Source organism: Pteropus alecto, unplaced genomic scaffold (genome assembly GCF_000325575.1).
Source record: "Pteropus alecto unplaced genomic scaffold, ASM32557v1 scaffold304, whole genome shotgun sequence".
NCBI lineage: Eukaryota > Metazoa > Chordata > Mammalia > Chiroptera > Pteropodidae > Pteropus > Pteropus alecto.
In genome coordinates, this window is record NW_006435869.1 from 156,242 (window position 1) to 171,515 (window position 15,274).

Sequence of the window (15,274 nt, forward strand, 5' to 3'; positions counted from 1 at the left end):
GGGACATTTTAACATATTTTCTCGGGAAATGAAAAACACAATATTTGTTAGCACACAAGAGCTTAGACAACCATTAAAACTTTTATGAAACACCTACAGGAGTTTTCACTTGACAAGAAAATACATGAACTTTTAATCACACACAATCAAACATGACTGAAAACATACTGAGGGATTACAATCAGCTACAAGTAAAACACCCACAGTCTTCCTGACCGTTGCTTTTTTTTTTTTTTTTTTGATGGCACCACTGTAGATGTCATTATGAACAAGGAAAATATGCTCACTGGCACTGCTGACAGTGGAAATTGTTTCCTATACAAATTAGACCTTATACATATATAACTAAAGAAGAGAGGAATCAGACATAAGCATGAAAGTTTGAATCAGTTTTCTGGTAGACACAAGAGGGTTTACAGAAAACTCCTAACTCTAATGTATCTTTAATGTGAATTTTGTGAAGACATCAGTGGAAATGCATGCTTCTCCAAAAATGAATATCAGACAGTTAGTTGTTGGTGGTTTTGATAATGGATTGGAAGATGTTCTTGAAGCTCTTATTATCTGTTTGTTTGAATGTTGGCTCCATAATCTGACTAATGCCTTCTTCATTTTTGTCTTCCAAATCTCATGCAAGTGAGCCTACTAAGAAATTCTACCATTGACCTTAAAGGAGATGGTTTCCGGAAAATCAAGTTCCTACCATTACCCAATGGGAGGGAAAATCTCCAGCTTTAGATTTTGTTGCCCTATCACAGGTCCCTCTTCTTAATTCAACGTCTATTCACAAACATGAATCCAAAGGAAGGACAAAAAGCAAAGGCCCAAATATGAAAATAATTCACATATAACTATATTCTTTCCTAAACTAGCCACACATAAAATTTATTCCAACTATTTCTTAGTATAGAAAATAGAAAAAGTCTCTTATCCCCATCGCTCCCAAAAAAGAGCTTTGTCCAAGGGAAACGTAGAATAAATATCATGGACTAGGGATAAAAAGGATACCACTAGACCACTAGGAAAACCCAAATATCAAATTGTAATTTTTCAATGACCCTGTAAAAAATAAAATATTGTAAAAAGATATTCAACCTAACTGTATATAAAAAACATATTTCAATTCACCCATGTATCTAACAGGCTTCAAAATGGAGATAAAATATTATTAAATGTTTTAAGGAAAAAATACTACCTACTTATTTTGTGTACTATTGTTGAAAGACAACTCTCAGAAATATCTCACATAAGTATTCATTTCTGAAATTAGTAGAATCCAGTCCAATGAAGAAGAGGTTCAACAAACACAATATATTTCAACATTAATAAAAACTTGCATGTTGAAAACTTTCTGGCATATTATACATAAATTAATTTCTATTAAACTTTCTCACGTTACTTACATTTTTCTTTTTTTTGGAGGGAATTTTCACTTGTAAGAATGTAGACCAATTCAAGTCTTTCTCATGCTGTTTATATCTAGAAATTTTATGCAGTGAGTCCTTTTATGCTTTTGAAAGAAACTGGGATAACCAAAGCCTTTCCCAAATTCTGCATATTAATATGGTTTTCCTCCAGTGTGCATTTTCACATTTTCAAAAGGTTGCGTGATAAATGTAGACTTTTCCATATTGCTTACATTCATGAGGTTCTCTTCAGTGTGAGTTCTTTCATGTTTCCGAAGATAACGGAGACAAGTAAATGCTTTACTACATTTTTTACACACATATGGTTTCTCTCCAGTATGATTTCTTTCATGTGTTTGAAAACTCTGATAACATCTGAAGGCTTTTCCACATTCCTTACATCCATAGGGTTTCTCTCCAGTATGAGTTTTTTCATGTGTTTGTAAAGAACTTTGATCTTTGTAGGCTTTACCACATTCCTTACATTCAAAGGGTTTTTCTCCAGTGTGATTTCTCTCATGTTTCTGAAGATCACTGGGATACCTAAATGCTTTATTACATTTTTTACATTTATAGGGTTTCTTTCCAGTGTGATTTATTTCGTGTTTTCGAAGGTAATGGAGACAAGTAAATGCTTTACTACATTTTTTACATACATACGGTTTCTCTCCAGTGTGATTACTTTCATGTGTTTGAAAACTTTGGTAACATCTGTAGGCTTTTCCACATTCCTTACATTCATAAGGTTTCTCTCCCGTATGAATTCTTTCATGTATTCGTAAGGAACTGAGATATCTATAAGCTTTACCACATTCCTTACATTCATATGATTTCTCTCCAGTATGTGTTCTTTTATGATATCGAAGAGAACTGGGATAACCAAATGTTTTGCTACATATTTTACATTCATAGGGTTTCTCTCCAGTGTGATTTCTTTCATGAATTTGGACACATTGATGAGAACTAAAGGCTTTACCACATTCCTTACATTCATAGGGTTTCTCTCCAAAATGAGTTCTTTGATGTGCTTGTAAAGAACTGTAATCTCTGTAGGCTTTACCACATTCCATACATTCAAAGGGTTTCTCTCCAGTGTGATTTCTCTCATGTTTCTGAAGATCACTGGGATACCTAAATGCTTTATTACATTGTTTACATTCATAGGGTTTTTTTCCAGTGTGATTTCTTTCATGTTTTCGAAGATAACGGAGACAACTAAATGTTTTACCACATTCCTTACAAATATATGGTTTCACTCCAGTGTGATTTCTTTCATGTCTTCGAAAACTTTGATAACATATGAAGGTTTTTCCACATTCCTTACATTCATAGGGCTTCTCTCCAGTGAATTTACTTTCATGTCTTCGATAATTTTGATAGTATCTGAAGGCTTTTCCACATTCCTTACATTCATAGGGTTTCTCTCCAGTGTGAATTTTTTCATGACGTCGAAGAGAACTGAGACAACTGAATGCTTTACTACACTGCTTACATTCATAGGGTTTTTCTCCAGTGTGAGATCTTTCATGTATTTGAAGTGAAGTTGAAGAACTACAGGTTTTCCCACATTCCTTACATTTATAGGTTTTCTCTCCATTGTGATTTCTCTCAAGTTTTTCAAAACACTGGAGATAACTGAAGGATCTCTCGCATACATTATAATTATATAACTTGTCTTCATTATTTTGATCTTCACATGGCTTGGGTCCAGTGTGACGACTGATGTGCATATTATAGGATGAATGATTCATGAAGACTTTTCCACACACACTGTATTTCCGTGGTTTTACTTCAGGAAGAATTTTTTTCTTCAGATTGAGATTTGAAATAAGGCTGAAGTTTTCTCCACATTGACTACTCTTTTCACCTTCACAGTGTCTCTCTAATATTAAACTTCTGTAAAAATTGAGAAGCACATTACTAATTATTCCTTCATTAATGATTTTATAATTATTAGAGCATTTAAACTATATTTTCATGATTTGTAGCAAAACTGTAAGCTTTCCCGTCTGAATGATTTGAAACTGAATACATGTACTAAATGCTCTGCTCTGCAAGAGGATTCAGTCTTGCTATTACCAAAACAGTGATATTCATATATAGGGCTTATTAATGGTATTTTCCATTTGAACTACTTTTCAAACACTGAATATATTTGTCATATAAGAAAATAATTTGGTGAGATTTTCTGAGAATAAATTTGAAGCAAGAGTTGCTTTGGTTGCTTCTTTTTTAAATTTCACAGCATAACAGGTTTCTCACGTGAGATGGTGCTTTCTATTGTGACTCACCTTCGTTTTCTCCTCCAGTTTTTGTTCTGGCCTCCAATGTCATGATTGTCCCATTTCTTTCCTAAAATGGAGATGTAAAAAAAAAGATTACAGAGAAAAATTCTTAGATTCCAGCTCTACGATGAGCTGTGACTAGCCTAGTTTATTTATCAATATTCTCCCTTTTCACATTCTTCATCTGAGAATAATATTAATGAGTTAAGAAAACTTGTTCTCTAACAAAGTGAAGTTAACTTGTCATCCTTACCCACGGAGGCCAGGTTCCTGAAAGTTTCCTGCATCACATCTCTGTAGAGTTTCTTCTGTGAAGGATCCAGTAAGGCCCACTCCTCCAGAGTGAAGGTCACAGCCACATCCTCAAAAGCCACCGAGTCCTAAAATATCCCAAATATGTGTACAGTAGAATGCATAAGAATGACAACACTCCACATCTAGACTTCATTTATAAGAAGGTTAAGTATGATTCTTTTGTCTCTGAGTATTTCATGACTTAATCATCATACAATCACTCTGTCCAAATTTACTTTCTCATAAATTTAACAGAATCATAAACACATGGAAATTATTTATATATTCTTTTTGTAATCACATTATATCTCATTCGTCTCTAATGGCAGTATTCATAGAATGCTGGGAAATGACAAAAATGCTATTCAAGTAAAACAAGTTACATTATTTTAAGATCATCGATTCCTTGAGAGAAAAATTCTTTCACCTCCTTATTTCCCACCATTTACAGCACTCCACGAGGCAGATGTTAACATCTGCATAAGGTTTTAAAGAATTAAAACAGTGAAGAACTACAAGCTTTTTGTTCTATTCCTATCACTAAACCTAAGAGTCCAGGAGGCCTGTAGAAATCCAACTTTTAACAAAGCCCACCTGGCCATGTTGTCCCAAATTCCTCCAGAACATTAGAAGTAACTGTAGCAGCTGGCTGAATGAAAATAATTATTGTGGACAAGCACTGCTCTTATCTGATGTAAAACTTATCACAGACTACTCAGTTCTTACTTTCTCCCTCTGATCTGATGGTCTAGAAAGATATTTGGAACTTAGAGCTCAGACACAAGCAAGAAGGCCTGACGACTTAGAACATCAAATCCCTATGCCTCAGGGCTGCTTCCAGCCAATGTTTGGCAGACATTGGCACAATTCTGAGATAATAATATGCCAGAAGTGCTCTTTCCATCACAATCTAACAGTCTACCCTTGGCCCTGCTGACACTGAATCTCTGGTTAAGAACTTTGGACTGCAAGGAGTTCACTGATGTCCACAATGGTTTGATAGCAAACTTCTTCGTGATTATAGAATCCATAGAGGCTGCAGCAGTGATTTTTTCCAATAGAACATAACGTCTCCATTCCCCAATCCGGAGGAAGTGTTTCCTCACCAGTCACTCTACAGGCTGCCCTCCTTTCTTCTGTCATTTCCGAGCTCCTCTGGAGAGTAAAGAAGCTTGATAGCTCATGGGAATCCCTCAGCTGATGACATCACACATGGCCAATGGGGCATGAAAGGAAGGGGTTATTATACTTCCACAATTGAGTCTTTGCAGAGAGTATGGCAGGCCTCAAAAGAGGCATAAGATAGACTGAGAGGACAAGGAAAGGTGCACGGACTTGTTTTTTTATTGAGGTTGGGGGTGACCTAAGGTGAGTGTTCACACACAAGGGCAGGAGCTTGTACGGATTCAATCTCTTGCTTCCCCAAAGGAGGACACACTAAGGCTTCTTATCACCTTGTACAGATGTGGGGCACTGGAAGAATGAGGAGGGATGAGGCTCTAAAGCTGTCGGTCATCAGTCATTAAGACCTGGAGCAGGAGACTGCGGATTTCTGGTCTGGCATTTAAATAATTTAGAAGCTGTCATTCCCAAACTCACAAGAAAAAAAAAAAAAAACTTGAAATGAAATTTTCTTAGCTCTATCAGAGCATTTAGGTCACAGGGCAACCCAGTGTCTCCAAAATTCAGAAAGAGATGACAAACACTACATTTGAAATATACTCAAACAGTCTTTTCCTAACCTGGCTTGTATTCAAGAAGATCTATTTCGGCAAAGTCTAATGCAAAGACAAAGAACAACAACAATCGCACACACACACACACACACCAAAAAAACAAACAAAGACAGAATACAATATCCACGAACCTGAGGAGAACCTTCTTTAAACAGAAGGTTTACTACACATGATGGGAATACCTAAAGGAAAAGAAAGACAGAAAAGCACAGGGGAAACCAGTATAGTAATAATCACTGAGATTTTCCTAAAATGAATGATAAGGTGACAAGATTCAGGATAGCCAGAGAACATTAAATATGGTAAAACAACAGAAATGCACACCCAAGTATCTTATATTCACACTAGACAAAAGTCAAAGACAAAGAGAATATAATGAAAGAAGCCAGGGGGTAAACACCTTAGTAAGAGAGACGCAAAGATTTCTTTTCAGCAATAAGGCAAGCAAGAAGAGAATGGAGTGAAATATTTAAAGTTTTGAAAGAAGAAAACCATCACCTAAAATTGTGCATCAGACAAACTTACCATTCAAAAATAGAGAAATAAAAACTTACTGAGATAAAAATTGAGGAAATTTTTCAATAGTACAACCATTTTGAATAAAATGTTCAAAAACTCATCAGAAAGAATGTAAATGATAAACATGGAGGATCAGAAAAAATAAAGGTAAAATATCTTTTTATTTATTATCATTCAATACATGACATTTGGTTTATGATATTAGCAATTATGTATTTAGTAATTTCAAGCTATGGGTAATTGAAATAAATAAAAGCAATGTGACAAGGGACAGTGAGAGTTTAAGAAAATATGTATAACTGACACAAGAGAGAAGAAAAAGAAATCAGGTCAAATTCCCTATTAAAGTCAGAGAAGGCAGAAAAAAAGGTTGACGACAAAAAGAAACAAAGAACAGAACAACAAATAGAAAACAGGACAAGTTGTGGTAGTTAATTAACCCAATTGTATCAATCGCTACTTTAATCATTATGGTATAACTACAACTGAAAGACTAATACAGTACTATAATATCAAATTTAAAAAATCAAAATTATATGTTGTTCATAAGAAACCTACTTTAAATATGAAGACACAGATAGATAAAAGGTAAAGGCATTGAGAAAATGTACCATGACAACAGTAATCAAAGAAAAGCTGGCATGGGGATATGAATTTCAGACAATGCAGATTTTGAACCCCCCCAAAATAAAAACCTTCAAAGATAAAGGAACATTACTTAATGACAAAAGAGTCCATCTCCAAGAGGGCACAGCAATCCTTTATATGTATGTACATAACACAGGGGCAAAATATATGAGGCAAGAGCAGAGAGAATGCAAGAAGAAATAAAGGAATCCAGTATTATATCTGCAGATTTCAATACCCTCTTATCACAAATTATAAATTCCAGTGGCAGAAAGTCATGAACAGCAGAGTGAAACTGAATACTACTATGTAACAACAAAATTTGATTTAAGAATTATAATCTATGATTAAAATCTATGATTTAAAATTTTAAATCACTGTAATAACTTCATGCAAAAACAGAAGAATATACATTCTTCTGAAATTCACATGGAACCTTCACCAAGACAGAACACATGCTGGGATATTAAACATAGCTTAACAAATTAAAAAAACAAACAAACAGATTTCATACAAAATATGCTCATACCACAGACATTAATCTAGAAACAACTAATAGAAAGATAGGTGGAAAAACCACCAAATGTGTGCAGATTCAATAACACAGTTCTAAATAATACATGGGATCAAAGAGGTCATCACAAGAGAAATTTAAAATTATTTAAACTAAACGAAATGAAAAAACAGCTTATTAAAGGTTAAGGAGGGGCAGCTTACTCCCAGAAAGAAGTGCTGGCAGAATCCATTGTTTCTTTGTCAAGCCCCACCCTCCACCTAAGCTGCAGACACAGATGGCCACCATATCTGAATCTCCATCAACCTAACACCTTTCCTTCTACCCTGGTGATTCCCTAAGACCCCACCCCTCCCAACCGGCAGGCCCACCCAAGCTGCTTCCAGTGGCTTTTCCACACAAAATGCTTCTCTTGGCCTATGCTGTGGACTCTCTTAAAATCTCTCAAAGGTTCACAAAATCCAAACAAGAAGCATATGACCTCAGCCTGCCCCATAGCTCTTGCTGAGCAGCCCAAGCCTGGCACTAGCAACAGCCAACCTCAGTTCACGGTTTGGCCTCTCGAGGTACTTCCAAGTCTCTGTGCACGGCCAGTCATTTCTTGAATTCTGTGTTAACATAACTTTAGTACTGGACAATTTATTATACATAGTCTTGCAGTTCTTTAAGTAACAAACTCACATCAAAACAAAACAAAACAAAAAGCTGTTTTTGACAAGATTAATAAAACTGATAAACACCTAGTCAACATAACTAAGAAAAGGGAGACAGAAATTACAACGTAAAGCCATCATGGGTAACTCCAGGAGATGTGGGAGGTGGTCAGTGAAACCTTATAGTGAAGGAGTCTCCGAGGACACTATCAGGTGTGGCTGCTGTATGGCGACTAAACAGTCTAGAGCCTTCGATGGTAGGGGTGCCCACTCTAGGTGGGGCAGGTTCTAAGAAATGGCATAAATGGGCTCAAATAAAGTTAGTAAACAAGGAATATGTTGCCTCTCAACACAAAAGAATCCAGACAATGTCATGGGTCCTGAGAGGGACAACAGCTATTTCTTCATGGTGTCACAAATTGAGTGGCTTCTGTTTATTAATTTTAAAAACTGTAACCAAGGCATTAGGGCCTCAAAATATGTCTGGGACAATGGCGCATCCTCTTTTGTGGGCTCCTTTTTCTAAAATATGTATGTCCTCAATGTCAAATGAATGTCCACAAAAGAGAATGTCATTAATGTCATGTCTCTTTTGAAGCAAGGTAAACACAACTCAGATCTTACCTGCAGAGACTATGTGCAGTGGCACTGCTGCTGAGGTTCCCTGAGGGGAACCAGGTAAGAGTGTGTCATGTCCCTTCAGAGATGAAAGCCAAGTGCAGCTGGGAGGCTACTGACACAGGCACTGAACAGACCAGATTTGGCCAAATCTGTGATAGCAGAATGTGTACCAGTCGCTCAGTGGATGGAGGCAGTAATTCCCATAATGTTGGGGCCTGGGACTAGGGTCTGATCTGGTGCCACCACAGCCTGAAGGTGGCAGTCATCCACTGGGAGGTGTCATTCATTCTTCCAGGTGTAAGAACAGGCCAAATTCCGCTATTCAAAAGAGATGCACTGGGAATAATCACTTTTCCCTAAACGGATTCTTATAACCGTTTTCAATCCTCGAGGGTCCTGTTTCCTTTACACTGGGCCGTACTAACTAATTTCAGTCAGGGGTAGGGCCCATGGAGTCCATTTTCTGAAGCCAGTTAGGTGAAGACTTAATTTAAATTCACGAACTGTTGGTTCAGAGCTGTCCTGCTCATGATGGGACATTTTAGGACAATCGGTGCTAGAAGTGTGAGAAAAGGCAAAGATTTCTGATGCTTCAGGCCAAGTGCACACCACTTTGTCCTCTATATTCTGTTAAGTAATTCCCCTGAGGTCATGGGGGACCTTGCTTAAATTTACTGAGCCCAAGTATAACTGTAATTTAACACAGCACTGAGTAATTGGGTGATGGTTTGGCAATCACTGAGTTACAGGAGACGACAACATTAATTCAAAAACCTATGTTTTAGAGGCTCAAAAGTCAAGAGTCTCCTTTTGTCTTTTGTTGTTATGTAAATACTTTTTTTTCAGATTTGTAACTGGGTCAAATTGTGGGGCTTTTCTCAATACCCTTTTTCCTCGTTTTCCTCTCTTCTCGTGTCCTTTCCTATTTTGTATTTTAGGTCACTGGGTAAACTTTAAGTAAATGGGTGTCCTCTCTACCCTGGTATCTACCTTTTTTTTTCCCCCAGAGGGCCTCAAATCAGTACAATCAGTGTTGGAGGCCTCCCACATTGAAAGAGTCACTATGCAGGATTTAAGGACCCAGGGCTTAAATCCTGTTTGAACTAGTCTCGTTGCTGTGCCACAGTGAGGCTGTGTGTTGTCCCCAGCTGCAGGGCCAAAATCTGCACTGCGGCAAGGCAGGGGCAGCAACAACAGAGGCACATAAGGAACATAGTGAGGAGCCCTCTCTATCAGGAGAGAGGACCCAGCCCACCAGCTATGGGCTGCCTAATCTGTCTCTTCTCTGTCTTAAATACCTGCGCTCTAAGGAGTGACCGACCATTTGATGGGCTCACCTCACTCACAGGGTATAAACATCCTTGAATCCCCTAAGAACCTCCTGCTACTGAGGTGACCCCAGCCTCAGTCACACCTTCACGCTAAAGAAACAGATAGGCCCAAGACATCGACCTTAAGTTATATTTTAAAACCCGGATGGGGAGTATGGCATAGGGAATGCAGTCGGCATTAATGTAATGGCTGTGTGTAGAGCCACAGGGGTGACAGAGCAATCAGGGGGGTCATTTCATAAAGTATATAAATGTCTAAACAATGTACTGTATATTTGAAACGAATAAAAAATCAAATAAAGTGCTGAAAAAATGATGGTCAAGTGAAGGTCAAAGTTGCATTTTAAAGAATCTACAAATTCCAATGTGAAAGCATGCTTTAAAATTTTAAAAACAATTTTTTTGGTGATTGCTTAAACACTAAATCTGGAAATGAGTAACTTCTTGAAGCCATATATTTTGAAAAGGAGAGACAGAAACTGGGCAGCAGAGGGTGGAATACACGACAGGCTGAGATATGTGGCCCAGAAGCATCTAGTCTTAAAACTTGTCCGCGTGAGATGACATTGCAGAAACCAGGAAGCAACTCCAACTCTGAAGAAAACATTACTAAATAGCTTTTGTACAGATTTTCTCAAACACCCACAATCATCGCACTATTGCAATACAGTGATATATTGTACTTATTTCCAATTGGTCACTCTTGAAAGGGATTCAAAAATTAGATTTCTACCTTAAAAACTACTCGTCTTTCCCAAGAGCCTGATTCAGTAGCTATGGTTTGGGAAGCAGAATTGTTTTTGTAAGTGCCCCAGGTAATTTCCTGAGATGTTTGGAAAACACTAATACAAGTGACTGAAATAAATAGAAGTTTTGCCCACACAAAGATGTTTAAACTAAATTAAATAGAGCCACTTAAAGTACTGAGCTACTTTTACATTTAAACTGTCTCCATATGCTCTAATGAAAGAAAAATTTAGTTTTGCTTGTTAAAAAGAAAAAAAGTTATGTTAGGAATATTGGAGGGACTGAAAAATAAAGATAATCTTTAAGTGGACGTGAAGTAATAGCATAGGTCGACTACATTCAAAAGATGTCTGAAAAACAGTCAATATTCCATCCTTATTTTAAAGATGCTAATTTATTATTTATTTAATATTTTCATTTCATCAACTGCTAAACTTATGGAAGTTGTTTTAAAGAAACGGGGCTTGACATTAACCATGTCATTGATTTTCTTAAAATGTTTTGATTTTATTAAATTGATATGCAGTCATTTAAAAAATCCAAACCACATGGAAAAGTACAAAAAGAAGTAAAAACTATTCAAGATCTTACGATCTTAACATTGTAGATGTAACATGTAAGCACCCTTCTAGACATCTCTAAAAACGAATAAATGTATAGAGTTTTACATAAATGAATTCATACTGTTTCAGAACCTGTTTTTTAAAAATCCAGCATAAAATTATATTTTTCAGTGTCTCCAAAAGAAAGTTGTCTCTACATCAAAAGTTTCAATAGCTCTATGGGATTTCATTCTACGTATGTACCAAAATTTACTCTGCACCTCAGTTTCCTAAGCTGTAAAATAGTATAAAAATAATACTGTAGTCCACGTGCAGCACATACAACAGTGCCTGGTATATAATGACCGTTCAGTAAATGTTGGCTACTACTATTATTATACATTTTGTTTTCCAATTTTTAATTATTAAAAGCAATATTGTGATTTTTAAAAAGCCCAGGTGCTAAGAGAAATGAGAATAAAAAGACTGCAATATTCAATGGTTAAAGAAATCCAATGAAAAACACAGACATTGGAATCTAAACAGACAAGCAACCTGCTTCTCTACAGTTCAGGAGACCCACATTCAGAAAGGTGAACATGTTCCCACAATAGGGGTCTAGGCACTCCTGCTCGAAACAGAACCCTGGAGTGGATCAGTCCCTAGGGAAGCAGGGGAGGGACACCTGAGCAGCCCCAGCAATGAATTCTGGGAGCCCCACACCCCTCTCCCCTCCTGTAAGCATGGAAGAGCTCCCTCTCCCAGGCTTCCATTCTCACAGTGAGTAAATTCAGCCTGATTCAGCTTAAATTCTGACCCCAGTGAACTCCCCAATTCATAAACCCTTTGTCCACGAGACAGAACCCCTGAACTTCACAGACTTTCTCACTGCACGCAAATTACACTCTGAGCACAACTACACTGTGAATGCAAAACTCCAACCTATGCCTAGAAACAGGTCCAGGGGAACCACAACTAATACCCCAGAAGATCCTCACTCCCTCACCCCATACACATGTGCACTCCCAGCTCTCCAAGGCTGCAGCTTCTCTCAGTGTAAAGGCTCCTCCATGGTGGGTGTGAGCAAGTAGGTCACCTGCAGGGGGAGGCTCCCCAGGGAGAACCACTGGGCCTTCAAGTGCTTCTCTTTGCAGGTCAAGGGGGCCTTCGCTTGGGTCGCTGACCACAGGCCTCTGATTGTACTGGAGCTGCTTTGGACCACTGCTGATTTTAAATGATAAATGCCCAGTGTTTGAGCAAATTCACATAAACCTAGTGTCATGTGGAAAGGAAGGAATAAAATTGTAAGGATCTTCTACTAGTTCAGTTAGAAAATTCTTAAAATCTGTTCTTTTCAGAAAAATGTCAGTTAATTATATTTCCAGGGAAAGTAATTGGTTTGTAAACTATTATTCATACTTGAGTTCTTCTGCTCTGCAGGTCTAAACTTGGAATTTTACTTGAAAACACTCAAAGAAAAAAATAATTACTAGACATACTCAAGGGAAAAAAAGAGTAAAAGAATTCAACAGAAATGGAATGTAATACTGGAATATTTTTTTTTCTGAAATCCACCTCTTTTGTGTCTGTTTGGAACTATTTTATACTGTCTTTCAAGCTCTAAAATTAAATATATTTTAGCCCTATTGAAAAACTGAGCGTTGAGTCAATAATGTTTTCAAGTGACAAACCCAGGGAGGGGCAGTGCTGACAGGAGAGAACGCCCAGGAAAGTTTCCCAAGAGAAGCCTCCACGAAAGGACTTCCCACAGGATGTCTGTGCCCAGGGGAGGTCTTGACGGAGAGGAACGGGGATTTGAAACTACTTAATTTTAAGTATTTTAAGTTTTCCAGATGGTTATTCCTGGCTCTCCTCTCCTGTAAAATATCTACAAATAAATCTTTTAAAAGAGCATCCATGGCTTTGTGGGAAAATGATAAATAACTGATAATGATGCCATGACTTGAAGCTGGCGTTTCCCAATGCGAGGAGGGATCTGGATATTTAGGGACTGACTGCCAGTCCCAGAAAGAGGTAGGCTGGGAGGACAGGGGCATGGGTCTGAAATCCTGCTCCCCAAACATTTGGAAAATCAGGATACAATGAACAGGTCTCCCTGGGGACACAGTAAGGACTGGTGTGGAGGTAAAGAATGTCCAATCCTGCAGAAAAAAATGTTATGTGTTTATTAGAGTTTATTTGGTTCAAACAAAGGATATGCCTGGAAGCAATATCTCAGCAGACCAAGAAAAATGTTTCTGAGAATGACAGTTTGCAGGGGTTTTTTTATGCATTTGGAAATGAGGAGGGAAAGCAAGAAAGATTATACGACCGTGGGAGAAAGCAAAGTGAGGATTGGATTACAGGGTAGTTAACAAGATTACGTGCTCTCTTGAGGGTGGTTATGTTTCCAAGACGTCTGAATAAGAGGCATTTCAAAGGTTGTGTTGACCTAAATGCACAAGAACAATGGACAGGGCTTGCTTAAGGCAAAGATAAATCTTTAACTAAAGCAGTTATGTGCCTGGGGCTTGACTACCCACCATGACTTGCCCAGTCAGGAATTTATGATCAGATCACTCCCGGAGGTTACTTTCGGTGAGATTTATTACAGCACCTCTTTTTCGTCCACACTGGGACCTCACAAAGGACAGCTACTCCCATTCACGAAGCCCAAGAGACCCACTCACCATCATCCTCATGACTCTCTCAGTGGTCACACCACCATCTGGAAAGAGGGGCTGCAGGGGCAGAGCTGTCCAGAGAGGCTCCTGGGCGAAGTTGCAGCCCTCAGTGGCAGGACAGAATGCCCCGGGTCCCAAATGACTGCCAGTCAAGCCCCCACTCTGTGTGTCAGAAGGGACTGAGCTCCAAGCGGCGCCCCCTGGGGGACTCGGGTCCACAGACTTCAGAGGTGAGCGCAAGGAGGCCAGTCCGCCACAGCCGGTTTCAACCGGTTCAAGCCAGCCCCATCTCCCGTCTCACCGGGCCCCACACTCACCATTTTTAGGTTTCCTGGGTCTCCCTGAGTCCTTCCTACTCTTAGGACCAGTGCAGATCACAGCACGACAGACAGTGCAACCAACGCACCACGCACCCTGAAGGGCAGGCGACACCGACGCTTAAGCGCCCTTGAAAACATTGCCTAGCTTTGCCCCACCCATTTGCCCCAGCGGCGCTCCTGATTGGACAGGTCCCAAGGCTGAGTGACAGCCAACAGGAGAACTCAGGCTCCGCTGAAACAGCTTTTCCAGGTGGGCGGGAACTCGACCCAGCCTGGGACATTTGCATAAACAGATTTTTTTTTTTTCCTAATCCTGGGGCTGCTTGTGTAGTGTTTTTATTAAATGTGAAAAAAACTTTTTATTACACTTAAGTTATAAGAAAATAAAATTTCTAAGTAAATCAAACCATAGACACAGTCCCTTTAAAGAGTTTCTTTCATCATGTCAGGTTGTTACACAACTGAAATTAACCAACTTGAATCTTTTAAAAATCAGACTACAAATAAATAAAACGAACAAAAATGAACAGGCGGAGAGAAAAAAGATCGCCTAGGGATACAGCGTTAAACCTCTTTCACAGTTCAGCTTGAGTGGCTCTTGGAGAATGAGTCAAACCATTTGACTTTTTCATTCATTTTGTTTGCATGTGACACCTTTACTACAAAAACTGAATTGTTTCTGCTTTATCAGTTACTCAGAGTACTAAACTTGTAACAATTGTTTCCTCAAATACTGTAAAACACTAAAATCGACAATAACTTTATTTTAATTTTGTGCTTTATATATATTAAAAATATTTTGTTGGTTTTATTATGTACTGTGCTGGCTGGAAAATTACTGCTTGGCTATCGCCCATGGGAACATAGGCTATCACCCATGGGAACATAACATTCTAACAATAAGCTTTCTGCTTCTATAGCCCCGCTTGCACACCTGACTTGTGGGTTGACAGGTAGTGAATAGGAGAAAAATAGACCTTTGTGTTTAAGACAGA

The 15,274-nt window shown here is 38.4% G+C and overlaps 1 protein-coding gene across 1 annotated transcript; it reads right to left on the reverse strand.

Annotated features, from left to right (window-relative positions):
* Positions 1-62: 62 nt before the first annotated feature.
* Positions 63-14,448, reverse strand: LOC102897353 (zinc finger protein 791-like). Its single transcript, XM_015589230.2, has 4 exons — positions 14,277-14,448; positions 3,945-4,071; positions 3,698-3,758; positions 63-3,302 (listed from the first exon to the last, which is right to left on the reverse strand). The coding sequence occupies exons 1-4, from the start codon at positions 14,277-14,279 to the stop codon at positions 1,559-1,561; spliced, it is 1,935 nt and encodes a 644-aa protein (XP_015444716.1). The 5' UTR covers positions 14,280-14,448; the 3' UTR covers positions 63-1,558.
* Between the last annotated feature and the right edge of the window lie 826 nt (positions 14,449-15,274).